The sequence below is a fragment of the Scyliorhinus torazame genome, chromosome 7 (genome assembly GCF_047496885.1).
Source record: "Scyliorhinus torazame isolate Kashiwa2021f chromosome 7, sScyTor2.1, whole genome shotgun sequence".
NCBI classification, from domain to species: domain Eukaryota; kingdom Metazoa; phylum Chordata; class Chondrichthyes; order Carcharhiniformes; family Scyliorhinidae; genus Scyliorhinus; species Scyliorhinus torazame.
Genome location: NC_092713.1, coordinates 134,768,395 through 134,782,580, shown reverse-complemented (window position 1 = coordinate 134,782,580; position 14,186 = coordinate 134,768,395). Strand labels below are relative to the sequence as shown.

At 46.4% G+C, this 14,186-nt stretch overlaps 1 protein-coding gene and 1 long non-coding RNA gene across 3 annotated transcripts in view; one reads left to right on the top strand and one right to left on the bottom strand.

The window, feature by feature from the left end:
- The window catches only part of LOC140426580 (uncharacterized), a 185,448-nt gene that overhangs the window by 27,749 nt on the left and 143,513 nt on the right, over positions 1-14,186 (top strand). The window lies entirely within an intron of this gene.
- hsd17b7 (hydroxysteroid (17-beta) dehydrogenase 7) overlaps positions 12,554-14,186 on the bottom strand; it is a 54,666-nt gene continuing 53,033 nt past the window's right edge. For both annotated transcript variants that reach the window (XM_072511518.1, XM_072511519.1), the window contains 2 exons: positions 13,119-13,217; positions 12,554-12,771 (listed from right to left, as the gene is read on the bottom strand). In XM_072511518.1, coding sequence (XP_072367619.1) covers positions 12,670-12,771; positions 13,119-13,217 — 201 coding nt within the window. In that variant the 3' untranslated portion in view covers positions 12,554-12,669. The remainder of the gene's footprint in view (positions 12,772-13,118; positions 13,218-14,186) is intronic.

The following is a 14,186-nucleotide window of genomic DNA, read 5'->3' as shown; positions in this document are numbered from 1 at the left end:
CTGCATTATCAGGGATTCTGTGTTTGGGAAGAGATGTTACATTGAAAATGAAAATCGCTTATTGTCACAAGTAGGCTTCAAATGAAGTTACTGTGAAACGCCCCTAGTCACCACATTCCGGCGCCTGTTCAGGGAGGCTGGTACGGGAATCGAACCGTGCTGCTGGCCTGCCTTGGTCTGCTTTAAAAGCCAGCGATTTAGCCCAGTGGAGCACAGATGTAAAAGATCCCAGGGTATTCTGAAGCACAGGGGTGTTTTTCCAGTGTCGAAGCTAACATTCATTTTAAAACTGCCATCACCAAGACTGATAATTTAATTTGCTGATTGTGGGACCTTGGTGTTTGGAATTTGGTTGGTGTGTTTGCCTACTTAACAACAGTCAATACACTTCATAAAAAAATTAACTGGTTGTAAAGCACCTCTGGATTTTCTGAAGAAGTGAAGTCACGATATAAATGCAAGTTTTTTCTTTGGAACAAGGCTGTATATCGTCTTGTCCTCCTTTAAATCTCCTTGTGCTTTGTATCATTCACTGAGAAAGAAGGCATTGGCCGGGATTCTGTGATACCGTGGCCAAATGTTGACGGCGGCGTCAAAACCGGCACGAGCGCCGCCGGTGTCAAGGTGCCTCCAGGCCCAGGAGTTCTCCTCTTCTTCGGGGGCTAGAACGGCGCCGGAGTGCTGTGTGCTGCTCCTGCACCGAAAGCCGGCGTGGGTCCGCGCATGCGCGCATCGGTTTGTGCATGCGCGCGACTGCCGTCTCCGTGCTGGTGCATGCACGTGACCTTTTCAAGTGTCAATAATTCCAGCATTTCCCCTCGCCACGCCAGAGCACAAGGTGGCGAGGTTGATCTCCACCCTAACAGTTCCGCCTTTGGGCGATCAACGAGGCGAAGGCAACAACATCTGCCTCTGCACCCATTTCCAACCCCGGCTGGTCTGACACCCCGAATGTAGCCTCCTGAGGGCCTGGGTCCAGTTTCACGTGCACCACTTTAGAGATTACCAGAAACACCTCCTTCCAGTAATCCTCCAGCTTTGGACAGGACAAAAACATATGAACGTGGTTTGCGGGCGGGCCCGGCACCCCCCCCCCCCCCCCCCCCCCCCCACCCGCAACGTTCACATCCATCTTTTACCCCTTCCAAGAGCCAGCTCATCCTCACCCTTGTAAGGTGCGCTCTATACACCACCTTCAGCTATATCAGCCCCCAACTTGTAAGTCATTGTTCCTTTTCAGCTTGTTGCTGATGCAAATTGACATAATTAATTAAATTGGATGTGTTTAAAAATTTTTTTTTAAATGTTTTAATAAAAAGATATAGCCAACATAACTACCCGGCACATTTTGGGTTGTGGGGATGATATCCACGCAGACACAGGAAGAAGGTACAACCTCCATACAGACAGTTACCCGGGGCCAGGATTGAATCTGGGTCCTCTGCGCCATGAGGCAGCAGTGCTAACCACTGCGCCACGTGCCGCCCTTAAATTGGATGTGTGATCATGATTGATTAGATATTATTGGAATTTAACTGTGCTATTCATAGATTGCATAGGATTCCCACAATGCAGAAGTAGGCTATTCGGCCAATCGAGTGTGCACTGACCCTCCGAACGAGCACCCTATCTAAGCCCCTGTTCTATCTCTCATAACCCCACCTAACCTGAACATCTTTGGACACTAAGGGCGATTCAGCAGCCTCGTCATACCCGACCCGGTATTGGACGAGGCCGCTGATTCTCACGAGAGCCCTCTTGCGAGATTCTCAACACTTGAACTGTCTCACAAGACTCAACAAAATCGTATGAGGCGTCGCAATTTGGATCTCGTTCTCGCTGGGTGCGATCCAAGCATGCATATTTCAATCATTAGGTTAATTTAAATATACGTTCACCAGATTCACTCGGGGTCTGGGATCCACCAGCTGTGCCTGGGAGAGCTCACCGGAACACCATTTAGTACTGGTCCACACAAGACCAGTCATAATGGCACCAGGGGGAGTGGGGTGGGAGGGGTGTTCCCAGGCCATTGGATATATCCGGGTGGTGGCATCATGGCACTCCATCTGGTTCCATGTGTGTGGTGCTGCCTCCCGCAGTGTTCAAGCACAGTGTCCAGGCATCAAGATGTGATTGAGATGCCAGGCAATGACTCCCACATGGCCTGCCTACCTACGGGAATCCACTTGGCATGCGTGAAGTGCTCACTTAACCCCGATTGCCAAATCCCCATTAGCGATAGCCTTCAACCGCGCTGCCAGAGGCCTGGCAGTCGTGGGGGTTATGGGTGGGCGCTGGGGCAGACGGGCAGGGACAGGGGTTTCGCCTAAGGGAGTGGGCCGGTTGCATCACAAACTGTATGCCGCCTGGCACGGATCTCGTTTTTGGCCTCTCCCACTATTCACCCTCCTCGTTACTCTTGAGTGAGAGCGCAACAAGGACGGAGAATCGCGCCCCCGGTTAATCCTTTCATCGGGGTGTAAAAGCGAAGTCGGACAGAATTGTAGTGGTACCTATATGCTTGCAATAAAGGGGGGGGGGGGGGATGTGGAGGGGCAAGGGGTGGCTCGTGGTGGGGTTGGGCAACTGTGGGTTGGGAATTGGATTGCTGCTGCATCAGGCTCTACTGTGGCTATTTAAACTCAGCCATGGCATTGGCATCCTGCTTCTGGGTTTCCTGACCAATCTCAGAGTGTATGATGACAAATGTAAATGTCAATGGAAAGATCTCCATTAAGATCTCCATAGCAGGGATCAGAATGGCTGCATTCTCTCTGAATGGTTTTGCAAAGAAAACAATAAAGAGCGACAGGGAAGGCTACCACCCCAGACTCTTCCTGGGAAGTGATGTTGGGGGCAGTAAGGAGCTGTAGAGAAGTCCCGTTCCCATGAGCTGGAGGAAGAGTTCAGCCCTGCAAATTAACAGGCATGGTTGAAAGTCTAATTCATGTCTTTCAAGGGTGGCAGAGAAGGCTGAAGAGATTCCAAGGAAGGCGTGCACTCTAAGGGAGCAATGTCACATGATTCAACTCAAAATAAGCATCTCAATGAGGTCTCCAATATAGATAGACCAGTTAACACATGGTGCAGAGCACATAATGCACTTTCAGAGGCATTGCACACCCTTAAAAAGAGATTAGAGTCCTTCTCTATCATGATGTCATGAAACCTCAGGCTTTGTGCCCGATGTTCACCTAAATGGAAAGAGTGGCCACCTGTACAAATCATTAGCCATGGCAGGTGACTGAGTACATCGAAGCAGGAGGAGGTAATTCATTATGATCATGACTGATCATCAAGTTCAATACCCTGATCCCACCTTCTCCCCATAACCCTTGATCCCTTTAGCACCAATGGTTATATCTAATTCCTTCTTGAAATTACACAATGTTTTGGCTTCAACTACTTTCTGTGGTAACGAATTCCACAGATTCATCACTCTCTGGGTGAAGAAATTTCTCCTCACCTCAGTCCTATAAGGTTTACCCCTTACCTTTAAGATATGACTCCTGAGTTCTGGACCTCCCCCACCATCGGGAATATTCTTTCTGAATCTACCAGATCTAATCCTGTTAGAATTTTATAAGTTTCAATGAGATCCCCTCTCACTCTTCCAAACTCCAAAATATCCTAACTGATTTAGTCTCTCCTCATTTGACAGTCCTGCCATCCCAGGAATCAGCCTGGTAAACCTTTGTTATACTCACTCCCTCCATAGCAAGAACATCCTTCCTCAGATAAGGACACCAAAACTCCAACAATACTCCAGGTGTGGCCTCACCAATGCCTTATACAATTGTCGTTAAACATCCCTATTCTTACACTCAAATCCTCTCGCTATGAAGGCCAACATAACATTTGCCTTCTTTATTGTCTGGTGTATCTGCACGCTTCAGCGACTGATGCACGAGGACACCAAGGTCTTGCTGTGAATCCACCACTCTCAATTTACACCCAAATAATAATCTGCCTTCCTATTTTTGCTACTGAAGTGGCTAACCTCATATTTATCCATGTTATAATGCATCTGCCATGCATGTGTCCACTCACTCAGCCTGTCCAAATCTAGCTGAAGCATCTCTGCATCCCCCTCACAGTTCACCCGACCACCCAACTTTGTATCATCTGCAAATTTGGAAATACTACATTTAGTTCCATCGTCCAAGCCATTAATATATAATGTGAACAGTTGGGGTCCTAGCATAGATCCCTACAGTACCTCAATAGTCACTGCCTGCAAATTGGAAAAAGGCCCATTTAGTCCAACTTTTTGCTTCCTATCTGCTAATCATTTTTTTATCCATATCAAGACACTACCCATAATCTCATGCGCTTTAACTTTACACAGTAATCTGCTTTGTGAGACCTTGTCGAAAGCCTTCTGAAAGTCTAAATAAACCACATCCACCGGGTCTCCCTGGTCAACTCTACATTGTGACATCTTCAAAGAATTCCAGTAGATTTGTCAAGTATGATTTCCTTTCTTTTTTTTTTCCAATTAAGGGGCAATTTAGCGTGGCCAATCCACCTACCCTGCACATCTTTGGGTTGTGGGGGTGAGACCCACGCAGAAACGGGGAGAATGTGCAAACTCTACATGGACAGTGACTCGGGGCTGGGATCGAACCCGGGTCCTCGGTACCATGAGGTAGCAGTACACCATCGTACTGCCTTTATTTCCCTTTCATAAATCCATGCTGACTTTGTCTGATTATACCACTGTTTTCCAAATACTGTGCTAGGAACTCCTTGATAATGGACTCTAGCAACTTCTCTGCTACCGATGTTAGGCTCACTGGTCTATAGTTCCCTGTTTTCTCGCTACCTCCCTTTTTGAATATCGGAGTTATTATATTAGCTACCCTCCAATCTGTAGGAATCATTCCAGAGTCCAAAGAATTTTGGAAAATGACCGCCAATGGATCTACCATTTCTACAGCTACTTCCTTCAGTACTCTCGGACGAAGATGATCAGGCCCTGGAGATTTATCCGCCTTCAATCCCATTAATTTCCCAAAAACTATTCCTCTGTTAATACTAATTTCCATCAGCTCTTCACTAAAACTTGTGTTTCTCAGAACTTCTGGTACATTATTCATGTCTTCCTTTGTGAAGACAGAAGCAAAGTACGAATTCAGTTCCTCAGCCAATTCTTTGTTCCCTGTTATGAATTTCCCCGTTTCTGACTGTAAGAGACTTACACTTGTTTTTGTCAAGTCTTTTCTCTTTAAATACCTTGTTAAAAATAAATTTAGAGTACCCAATTATTTTTTTCAATTAAGGGGCAATTTAGCGTGGCCAATCCATCTATCATGCACATCTTTGGGTTGTGGGGGTGAAACCGATGCAGACACGGGGGGGAACGTGCAAACTCCACACAGACAGTGCCCAGGGCCGGGAGTCAAACCTGGGTCCTTAGCGCCGTAGGCAGCAATGCTAACCACTGTGCCACCACGCTGCCCTCTCTTTACATATCGATAGAAACTTTTACAGTCAGTTTTTATGTTCCGCGCTAGCTTATCATATTCTATTTTGCACATATTAATCAATCCCTTGGTCTGCCGTTGTTCAATTTTAAACTGTTCCATTGCATTTTGGTTTAAAAAAAATATTTTTTATTCTCCTCCTTTTTCACATTTTCTCCCAAATTTACACCCACCAACAACAAACAATAATCAGTAACAAATATGTCAATCCCCAAATCAATAACAACGATCCCATCCTCCCACCAAACCCCAAACATTAGCCCGCATGTTTACATAAACAAATGACAAAAAGGAATCAGGAATCACCCACAGTCACCACGAACACGCACAGTCCCCTTCCCCCCGGCCCTCCCAAACACCCCCCCCAACTAATGTTCGATGTTATCCAGTTCTTGAAAGTGCATAATGAATAATGCCCATGAATTGTAGAACCCCTCCATCCTTCCCCTCAGTTCAACACCCCGCCACGCCAGGGCACAGGGTGGAGAGGTTGCTCTCCAACCCATCAGGATCCACCTTCGGGCAATCAACGAGGCGAAGGCTACAACATCTGCCTCCGCACCCGTTTCCAACCCTGGCTGGTCCGACACCGCAAATATGGCCACCCGGGGGCCCGGTCCAGTTTCACGTGCACCACTTTAGAAATTACCCTAAAAACCTCCTTCCAGTAAACCTCTAGCTTTGGACAGGACCAAAACATATGAACGTGGTTTGCACCCCCCACCCCCTCCATATGAACGTGGTTTGCGCCCCCCCCGCAACGTTCACACACATCTTCCACTCCCTCAAAGAATCGGCTCATCCTCGCCCTCGTGAGGTGTGCTCTGTATAACACTTTAAGCTGTATCAGCCCCAACCTCGTGCACGAGGTGGAGGCATTCACTCTCCGGAGCACCTCACACCAGAACCCCCCTCCATATCGGCTCCCAACTCTTCCTCCCACTTTCCTTTGATCCCTTCCAGTGGTGCCTTCTCCTCTTCCAAAATTGCTCCGTAAACCGCTGACACTACCCCCTTTCCAGTCCCCGTCGTCAGCACCTCCTCCAGCAATGTGGAGGCCGGCTCCCCTGGGAAGCTCTGTATCTCCTTTCTGGCAATATCTCGAACCTGCATGTATCTAAACATTTCCCCCTGCTCCAGCCCATACTCCACTTCCAGCTCCTCCAATCCTGCAAACCGACCCCTCAGAAACAAATCTTTTAGTGTCTTAATCCCTTTCTCCTCCCATTTCCGAAAACTTCGATCCCACCTCCCTGGCCATTGCTTTTTGTTGCAAACTTTTATACTATCTCTAATTTCCCTTGTAAGCCATGGTTTGGCCACGGTTCCCTTTCCCTTTGCGCCAAATAAGAATAAACAACTTTTGGAGTACACCCATTTGCTCCTTACATCCATATTCAGTCTGCCACTTTAAATAGGATGAAGGAAACCCTCACCTTGACCATTCAATACCTTACTGGAGTGCAATAAAGTGTTCCTCTGCTCTTAGCTAGCAGGAAAGTGCGGGTGGGTCATGAGAGGGAGGATGGAACAAAGAACAAAGAAATGCACAGCACAGGAACAGGCCCTTCGGCCCTCCAAGCCCGTGCCGACCATGCTGCCCGACTAAACTACAATCTTCTACACTTCCTGGGTCCGTATCCCTCTATTTCCATCCTATTCATGTATTTGTCAAGATGCCCCTTAAACGTCACTATTGTCCCTGCTTCCACCACCTCCTCCAGCAGCGAGTTCCAGGCACCCACTACCCTCTGCGTAAAAAACTTGCCTCGTACATCTCCTCTAAACCTTGCTCCTCTCACCTTAAAATCTATGCCCCCTAGTAATTGAACCTCTACCCCGGGGAAAAGCCTCTGACTATCCACTCTGTCTATGCCCCTCATAATTTTGTAGACCTCTATCAGGTCGCCTCTCAACCTCCTTCGTTCCAGTGAGAACAAACCGAGTTTATTCAACCGCTCCTCATAGCTAATGCCCTCCATACCAGGCAACATTCTGGTAAATCTCTTCTGCACCCTGTCTAAAGCCTCCACATCCTTCTGGTAGTGTGGCGACCAGAATTGAACACTATACTCCAAGTGTGGCCTAACTAAGGTTCTATACAGCTGCAACATGACTTGCCAATTCTTATACTCAATGCCCCGGCCAATGAAGGCAAGCATGCCGTATGCCTTCTTGACTACCTTCTCCACCTGTGTTGCCCCTTTCAGTGACCTGTGGACCTGTACTCCTAGATCTCTTTGACTTTCAATACTCTTGAGGGTTCTACCATTCACTGTATATTCCCTACCTGCATTAGACCTTCCAAAATGCATTACCTCACATTTGTCCGGATTAAACACCATCTGCCATCTCTCCGCCCAAGTCTCCAAACGATCTAAATCCTGCTGTATCCTCCGACAGTCCTCATCGCTATCCGCAATTCCACCAACCTTTGTGTCGTCTGCAAACTTACTAATCAGACCAGTTACATTTTCCTCCAAATCATTTATATATACTACAAACAGCAAAGGTCCCAGCACTGATCCCTGTGGAATACCACTGGTCACAGCCCTCCAATTAGAAAAGCATCCTTCCATTGCTACTCTCTGCCTTCTATGACCTAGCCAGTTCTGTATCCACCTTGCCAGCTCACCCCTGATCCCGTGTGACTTCACCTTTTGTACTAGTCTACCATGAGGGACCTTGTCAAAGGCCTTACTGAAGTCCATATAGACAACATCCACTGCCCTACCTGCATCAATCATCTTAGTGACCTCCTCGAAAAACTCTTATCAAGTTAGTGAGACACGACCTCCCCTTCACAAAACCATGCTGCCTCTCACTAATACGTTCATTTGCTTCCAAATGGGAGTAGATCCTGTCTCGAAGAATGCTCTCCAGTAATTTCCCTACCACTGAAGTAAGGCTCACCGGCCTGTAGTTCCCTGGATTATCCTTGCTACCCTTCTTAAACAGAGGAACAACATTGGCTATTCTCCAGTCCTCCGGGACATCACCTGAAGACAGTGAGGATCCAAAGATTTCTGTCAAGGCCTCAGCAATTTCCTCTCCAGCCTCCTTCAGTATTCTGGGGTAGATCCCATCAGGCCCTGGGGACTTATCTACCTTAATATTTTTTAAGACACCCAAGACCTCGTCTTTTTGGATCTCAATGTGACCCAGGCTATCTACACACCCTTCTCCAGACTCAACATCTACCAATTTCTTCTCTTTGGTGAATACTGATGCAAAGTATTCATTTAGCACCTCGCCCATTTCCTCTGGCTCCACACATAGATTCCCTTGCCTATCCTTCAGTGGGCCAACCCTTTCCCTGGCTACCCTCTTGCTTTTTATGTACGTGTAAAAAGCCTTGGGATTTTCCTTAACCCTATTTGCCAATGACTTTTCGTGACCCCTTCTAGCCCTCCTGACTCCTTGCTTAAGTTCTTTCCTACTTTCCTTATATTCCACACAGGCTTCGTCTGTTCCCAGCCTTTTAGCCCTGACAAATGCCTCCTTTTTCTTTTTGACGAGGCCTACAATATCTCTCGTTATCCAAGGTTCCCGAAAATTGACGTATTTATCCTTCTTCCTCACAGGAACATGCCAGTCCTGTATTCCTTTCAACTGACACTTGAAAGCCTCCCACATGTCAGATGTTGATTTGCCCTCAAACATCCGCCCCCAATCTATGTTCTTTAGTTCCCGCCTAATATTGTTATAATTAGCCTTCCCCCAATTTAGCATATTCATCCTAGGACCACTCTTATCCTTGTCCACCAGCACTTTAAAACTTACTGAATTGTGGTCACTGTTCCTGAAATGCTCCCATACTGAAACATCTACCACCTGGCCGGGCTCATTCCCCAATACCAGGTCCAGTACCGCCCCTTCCCTAGTTGGACTGTCTACATATTGTTTTAAGAAGCCCTCCTGGATGCTCCTTACAAACTCTGCCCCGTCTAAGCCCCCGGCACTAAGTGAGTCCCAGTCAATATTGGGGAAGTTGAAGTCTCCCATCACCACAACCCTGTTGTTTTTACTCTTTTCCAAAATCTGTCTACCTATCTGCTCCTCTATCTCCCGCTGGCTGTTGGGAGGCCTGTAGTAAACCCCCAACATTGTGACTGCACCCTTCTTATTCCTGATCTCTACCCATATAGTCTCACTGCCCTCTGAGGTGTCCTCCCACAGTACAGCTGTGATATTCTCCCTAACCAGTAGCACAACTCCGCCACCCCTTTTACATCCCCCTCTATCCCTCCTGAAACATCTAAATCCTGGAACGTTTAGCTGCCCTTCCCTCAACCAGGTCTCTGCAATGGCAACAACATCATAGTTCCAAGTACTAATCCAAGCTCTAAGTTCATCTGCCTTACCCGTAATACTTCTTGCATTAAAACATATGCACTTCAGGCCACCAGACCCGCTGTGTTCAGCAACTTCTCCCTGTCTGCCCTGCCTCAGAGCCACACTGTCCCTATTCCCTAGTTCTCCCTCAATGCTCTCACCTTCTGACCTATTGCTCCCGTGCCCACCCCCCGGCCATACTAGTTTAAACCCTCCCGTGTGACACTAGCAAACCTCGCGGCCAGGATATTTATGCCTCTCCAGTTTAGATGCAACCCGTCCTTATATAGGTCACACCTGCCCCGGAAGAGCTCCCAGTGGTCCAGATAACGGAAACCCTCCCTCCTACACCAGCTGTTTAGCCACGTGTTTAGCTGCTCTATCTTCCTATTTCTAGCCTCACTGGCACGTGGCAGGGAGTAATCCCGAGGTCCTGTCTTTTAACTTTCTGCCTAGCTCCCTGAACTCCTGCTGCAGGACCTCATGCCCCTTCCTGCCTGTGTCGTTAGTACCAGTATGTACAACGACCTCTGCCTGTTTGCCCTCCCCCTTCAGGATGCCCTCTACCCTTTTGGAGACATCCTGGACCCTGGTACCAGGGAGGCAACATACCATCCTGGAATCTCTTTCACGTCCACAGAAGCGCCTATCTGTGCCCCTGACTATAGAGTCCCCTATTACTATTGCTCTTCTGTGTTTTGACCCTCCCTTCTGAACATCAGAGCCAGCCGTGGTGCCACTGCTCTGGCTGCTGCTGTTTTCCCCTGATAGGCTATCCCCCCCAACAGTATCCAAAGGGGTATACCTGTTCGAGAGGGGGACAACCACAGGGGATTCCTGCACTGACTGCCTGCCCTTTCTGGTGGTCACCCATTTCTCTGCCTGCACCTTGGGTGTGACCACATTTATATAACTGCGATCTATGACGCTTTCCGCCACCTGCATGCTCCTAAGTGCATCCAATTGCTGCTCCAACCGAACCATGTGGTCTGTGAGGAGCTCCAGTTGGGTGCACTTTCTGCAGATGAAGCCATCCCGGACGCTGGAAGCCTCCCGGACCTGCCACATCTCACAGTCAGAGCACTGCACCCCTTTAACTGACATTGCGTCAATTAATTAAAATTACAAGTTTAAAAAAAAAAATTATATTTATTTTTTATTTTTTTTAAGTTACTGTTAACTATCTGTTTCCTAGCACTAGATTTCTAATATAAATGCGAAAGCTAAATATAGTACTCTCCGATCTCTGGCTTAGATACCCCTCTAAATTATAATTAAGTAATTATGTTTAATTAGTTACCAATGCTTAATTTTTTTAATTTAGTGTAGATTCCCAAACAGCCACTCAGGTCACAGCTTTTCTGTGATGTCACTTCAGTTTCCCCCCGACACACACAATTTGAAAAAGGTATAAAAGTAAAAATGAGTAAAAATCACTTACTTACCTTCTTAGTGTCTTAGATGCTCTCAGGTTCTCTCCCTGACAGAGACTGCTCCTCCTCCTCCGAACGGCTCCCGAAACTAGGCCGCGATCTTTTAAAATCTCCGCTCTGACTCGCAGCTCAAACGCTTTTTAAATCTCCCGCGCTTTTTAAATCACCCGGCTCCCTCTCCTCTCGCGCTGTTTTCAATGTCCCGGCTCTCTTTCCTCCCGCGCTTTTTAAATCTCCCACGCTTTTTAAATCTCCCGTCTCTCTCTCCTCCCACGCTGTTTTCAATGTCCCGGCTTTCTCTCCTCTTGCGCTGTTTTCAATGTCCCGGCTGTCTCTCCTCTCGCGCTGTTTTCAATGGAGAAAGTACAAATGGATGTGCAGACTCATCTCAAGATGCTCTCACTTCTCATCCTGTGTATTACATCCCTCGATGTCCCCGCCCCCCCCAAACAATAGAATCCCACACAGTGTTTGCCAACAGCCCAAACACTAATGTTTACCCGTGTACAGGTGGGGCAGTCTTTGCTGGGGCTTTTATGGGCCCAAAAACCCCTGAAAATGTCCACCATGGACATCTAAGCTGACAGAGCTGGGGATAAGCAGCCTGCCTCAATCTCTGCTGTAGCCACAGGTACAATGTAGGGGTAATGGAAAGCAGAAGAGGGCGGCCTATAAGTTGTTCAAGGGGATTCACTTTGGTGCTCATTGTGGGAATGCATCTCATGTGTCTTGCTATTTCAATAAATTAAAACCACTTTCAGTTCTGCTGAATGAGGATGTTTTGTAAAGGTTGAGAAACTGATGTAATGAGTCCTATGAGCATGGCCTTTCACAAAGGCATGGCAACAATTGCAGTTACAATCTTTTAAGACATTCCAGTCTGTCAGTTTCATTGATCACTGGCTCCTGCTGTTCTCTCGTCCTATCCACGCTGGTGAGTTGCACACAGCTTGGGAAACCCACGCTCTAGCTGCTAAAGTCAGAATTCTGGGTCCAAGGCATAAGTAATTGAGTATCTGCATGCTTAGATGTCTGACATGACTGCTCTGTTGAAGCTTCCTGCAGAAGTCAGAATAAACCGCAGCAAAGTGGGGAGGATCGTGTCAGCTTTCTGTCAGCATTTTCCCGGGATTTAACCCTGCACCAGAACCTGTTGCCCGCCTTGGCAGTTAAAATTGTTCAAAGCCGTAAATGTCAGTAGATATTTCAGAGATAAATTTGATAACAAAACAGGAACATGAATTTGTGATGAAATATTGAACTTGCTTTGAATGAAGTGCAAAATAGATTGCAAAATAGATAAACCAAGGGTTTATTCTCGTACAATCTTTCCAAATCACCCATTAATAAATGAAGTTCTATTTTCTGCCATTAAGAATTATTGCACGCATCATTGACAATATTACAGTATGTTAGCTATGGTCCCCAGTAACGTCACTCTTTTCTTTCATCTTGCCTTCAAGCTTTAACAATTCTTGATAAAATATTTCAGCTGTTTCAACATCAACATCCATCTGGGAAGAGAACAAAAGGCCTGTTAGCTCAATGGAAGTTGTCACAGACAGATTGCCACAATTATTTCCATTAATTCAATGAAAGTCATTGGCACCCTTCAGAAATTCTGAATAGCAATGATGTCTGTTATTGATTTATAGCAACAGAATCCGGATCTATTTGGACTAATATTTTTGGCAATACTGAAAGATGAAAAATGTTTATTTTACCAAGTATTTAAATGTCATTAAACCCAGTGCCATCAAATCCAATTCATGTGTATTGTTCTTTTTTGTTGTATATAAAAATAAAGAAGTTATAAATGCTGTGGTAACATTCAGAGGAACTTAGTTGTTCTGTATCTAACCTTGCATGAGGTTACATAATTATTTCCAAATCCAGATGTACAGCTGAGATATTTCACCATTGGGTCCAGTGATTCTGGCTTCTGAGTGAACAACCAAACCTAGAAAATTGCAAAAGAACAGAAACAGAATAAGGAGCATAATGGGAATCATCATAGACCAAACTACTTTTCTTTAAAAAGACAAAAACGTTTGGAAAGTTAGAACAAAATGTGGCATTTCTCTTGGCGTGTACAAACTCCTCATGTTCACATGACAAGTTAATGATTATCTCTTAACCTGGGTGAGTTCAGTGAGCTCACTACCACTGCTGCAGAAACATCTTGCATTTAGATTGTGTCTTTAATACAGTGAAACATCCCGAGGTACTTTCCGAATAAACATAAGGACATCAGTCATTGAGTCAGGAAGTGTTTCGAGGTGGGTTTAACTTGTGACTAACAAATTGTCAGGTCAAGTCAGCTGAAAGCTCTGTCAGCACAGGGATAACAATGGGTGACTGCCCTTGACATCAATGCAGCATCTGATTGACTGTGGCATTATGGAACCCTAGCAAAACTGGAGTCAATGGGAATCGGGGGAAAGCCCTCTGCTTATTGGAATCATACCCAGAACAAAGGAAGATGGTTGTGGTGGTTGGAGTCAATCAACTCAGCTCCAGGACATCACCTCAGGAGTTCCTCAGGGTAGTGGCCTAGGCCCAACCATCTTCAGCTGCTTCATCAATGACTTCCCTTCCATCATAAGATCAGAAGTGGGGATGTTTGCGAATGATGGCACATTGTTCTGCACCATTCACAACTCCTCAGATAATGAAGCAGTCCGTGTCCAAATGCTGCAAGACCTGGACAATATCCAGGCTTAGACTAATAAATGGCATGTAACATTTGTGCCACATAAGATCAGGCAAAGACCATCTCCTATAAGAGAAAATCTAATCATCACTGCTTGACATTCAATGGCATTAAATCGCTGAATCTTAGGGTGGTACGGTGAGGCAGTGGTTAGCATTGCTGCCACACGGCGCCGAGGAACCTGGGTTCGATCCCGACCCCGGGTCACTATCTGTG